The sequence below is a fragment of the Lycium ferocissimum genome, chromosome 7 (genome assembly GCF_029784015.1).
Source record: "Lycium ferocissimum isolate CSIRO_LF1 chromosome 7, AGI_CSIRO_Lferr_CH_V1, whole genome shotgun sequence".
NCBI classification, from domain to species: Eukaryota; Viridiplantae; Streptophyta; class Magnoliopsida; order Solanales; family Solanaceae; genus Lycium; species Lycium ferocissimum.
The window spans coordinates 65,443,291-65,446,295 of NC_081348.1; the positions used below are offsets into that span (position 1 = coordinate 65,443,291).

At 35.8% G+C, this 3,005-nt stretch overlaps 1 protein-coding gene across 1 annotated transcript; it reads left to right on the plus strand.

The window, feature by feature from the left end:
• The first annotated feature begins 1,561 nt into the window (after positions 1–1,561).
• LOC132062436 (uncharacterized) lies at positions 1,562–2,364 on the plus strand. The gene is made up of 3 exons (XM_059455011.1): positions 1,562–1,730; positions 1,872–2,072; positions 2,120–2,364. The coding sequence occupies exons 1-3, from the start codon at positions 1,562–1,564 to the stop codon at positions 2,362–2,364; spliced, it is 615 nt and encodes a 204-aa protein (XP_059310994.1).
• Positions 2,365–3,005: the final 641 nt, after the last annotated feature.

Sequence of the window (3,005 nt, forward strand, 5' to 3'; positions counted from 1 at the left end):
TGCAAAGCATGATGAGAATGAATGCAGGGTTTTTCACCCAGAACTTGAGAGGCAATACAAAGAATAATTGAAAAAAGAAACCATGCAAGAAATTAGTACCACAGCCAATCAAAGGAAAATGTTAACAAGTGGAAAAGTGGTTGGGAATGTTCAAGCAAGACAAGAATGGATGAAAAGAAGAAAATACAAGTACATAAGAGATTCGAGTGGCATAATCATAGGAGAAGTTGATGAACAAAATACTTAAAAGGAAGAAGCAACTGTGGATACACATAATACCTTTGACATTCTAGGCAATGTTGAAGAGAAGTGCCTAAAAGGAAGTGATGAAGCTAATGCAGATGATAGTAAATCTGGAGATAAATCAGAGGAGGCAGCAGATGCAAAGAGTGACAATCAACCATGTTTTGAGTCCTGTAAAAACAATACTAGTGGTAATAAAGAGAAGGCATCACAACCAAGTGGAAACAAAAGTGCAGGAAAGAGCAACAACAAAAGTGTTGAAATTCATGAAAAGACAGTGGAGGAAAGTGATAGCAACACTAAGAAACAAGTCAATGAGGGTGGTGTGGACATGAGTTCTGTTGGAAAAGCTAGTCCTGAGAAGTCACAAACAGCTATGTATGTTTCATCTGCAACAAAAAGCAACAATGTTAGTTCTAAAAAAACAACATCAAAGAGAGATACAAGAGAATGAAGAACAACAACAATTAATAGAGGAATCACAGTCATCAATACAGAAAGAGAGTATACAAGAGCATGATAGTCAGAAGGAAAATGATCATCAAGGGAGAAAAAACAAGGGTGGGACTAATAGTTCAAGCAGTTCTAGGGCCTTACAGATAATTCAGACATATGATAGTGGGTAGTTAGTACAGACAGAAGTAAGAGGATCAGAGAAGAACAATAATAAATCACAAGAAAAGGACTTGGATGTTCATTCAATCAGTCACAACATACAAGCTGTGGCTAGGGCAGGAGATTTATCCCCTAAACAAATGGAGAAATGCATAGGAAGGGGAAAGAAAAAAGCCAAAACAGATACTAGTTTTCCACCAAGTGGTGGAGTTCAAACAAGAAGAACTGTTAATAAATCTAATATTTGATAATGAATGCTATCATATGAAATATTAGATCAGTTAACACAATGGAATCATTCACAAGGTTGATTAAGATGCATCAAAAATATCATTTTGGAGTCATCGGTTTATTAGAACCATTTCAGGATGCAAACAAACTTGAGATATATAGAAGGAGACTAGGAGTACAAAATGCTCTAGTCAACAGTTCTGGAAAGATCTAGGCTTTTATTGATGACGTGTTTGAAGTGATTACAATGGTGGATCATCCACAACAATTAACTCTCAAACTAAGAATTCAAGGAAGTCAAGATGAAATGGTGATTTCTTTGATCTATGCTAAATGTACTCAGGCTGAAAGGTTAGATTTATGGGAATCATTAGAAGATTTGGCCTCAACTTTAACTTGTCCTTGGAGGATAGGTGGAAATTTTAATATCATTACTTCAGAATAGGAAAAATTTGGAGGATTACCAGTCACTATGAATGAAGTCCAGGACTTCAAAGGCTGCATCCAAAACTGTGGAGTAGTGGATTTGGGTTTTATAGGAAGTAAATTCACATGGTGGAATGGTCAAACTGGATATGATTGTATATTTAAGAGGCTAGGCAAGTGTTTGGGGAATCAGGCCTTGCAAGATAAATATCCTGGTCTGGAGATTTCACACTTAATCAGGAATGGATCTAACGATGCTCCATTATTGATATCATATTAAGGGGAAATTGAAATCTTCAAGAAACCTTTTAAATTTCTCAATTTCTGAGCTGAATATGAGTCCTTTTTTGATATAGTGAAGACACATTTGGAAGCAGATTTTATGGCTAATCCCTTTACTATTTTTCACCATATACTGAAAAAGGTGAAAGCTGCTTTGACTCAATGGAGTACAAGCACTTTTGGGAATATTTTTCAGGAAATAGAGAGTTTGGAGGATGTGGTTAAAGTTCATGAAATTCAATTTGAACTCCAACCTACACCATCAGATAGAGAGAGTTTGCACAGGTTCAAGCTGATTTGAACAGATATTTGCATTTGGAAGAAGAGTTCTGGAAACAAAAGGCAGGAATGCAGTGGTTTCAAGATGGGGACAGAAATACTAGGTTTTTTCATGCTTATGTCCAAGGAAGAAGGAAAAGTCTACAGTTGAAGAGAATACATGATAATAATGGTACATGGATGGAACCAAAGGAAGAAATATCTGAAGAGGCTATCAGGTTCTACAGAGATCAATTTACCATAGAGAAGGACCCTACTGATTTTGAAATTCTGGATCATGTTACATAGTTGGTCACAGAAGTAAAGAATAGTTTTATAGGGGAAATGCCAACTGAAGAAGAAGTGAGAAGAGTGGTATTCAGTTTGAATGAGGAGAGTGTAAGGGGACCAGATGGTTTCACTAGAGTTTTTTTTATCAATGTTGTTGGGAAATCATCAAAGAAAATGTAACAAATATGGTTAAGGTTTTTTTATGTGGTGCTGAATTGTCAAGATTTATTACTCACACTAATTTGGTTTTATTGCCCAAGAAGAATATCATCAATACCTTCGCAGACATAGACGAATTAGTTTAAGTTATTTTAGCAATAAAATTTTTTCAAGGCTGATTCATGAAAGAATTATGGAAGGATTGTCAGAGATTATTTCCCTGAATCAGGCTGGGTTTGTACAAGGGAGGAGTGTAGTTGAAAATGTTTTACTCACCCAAGAAATAATTTCTGATATTAGGCTGAGAACTAAGACTACAAATGTTGTTATGAAGTTAGACATGGCTAAAGCACATGATAGGGTGTCACGACCTAAATTACCGATCGTGCTGGCACCTACTTTATTATCACTAGTAGGCGAACCCTTACCCGTTAACCCTTTAATCACTAGCCAATTTTAACTTCTTTAATCATTTATCAATGAACATGTGAATGTATAAA

Bases quoted from the DNA above. Each gene is read 5' to 3' on its own strand.
- LOC132062436 (XM_059455011.1), top strand. From the start codon at position 1,562: ATGAATGAAGTCCAGGACTTCAAAGGCTGCATCCAAAACTGTGGAGTA. The intron at 1,731-1,871 runs GTCTGGAGATTT...TTTTTGATATAG, and splicing joins CTTGCAAGATAAATATCCTG to TGAAGACACATTTGGAAGCA. The intron at 2,073-2,119 runs GTTTGCACAGGT...TGCATTTGGAAG, and splicing joins TACACCATCAGATAGAGAGA to AAGAGTTCTGGAAACAAAAG.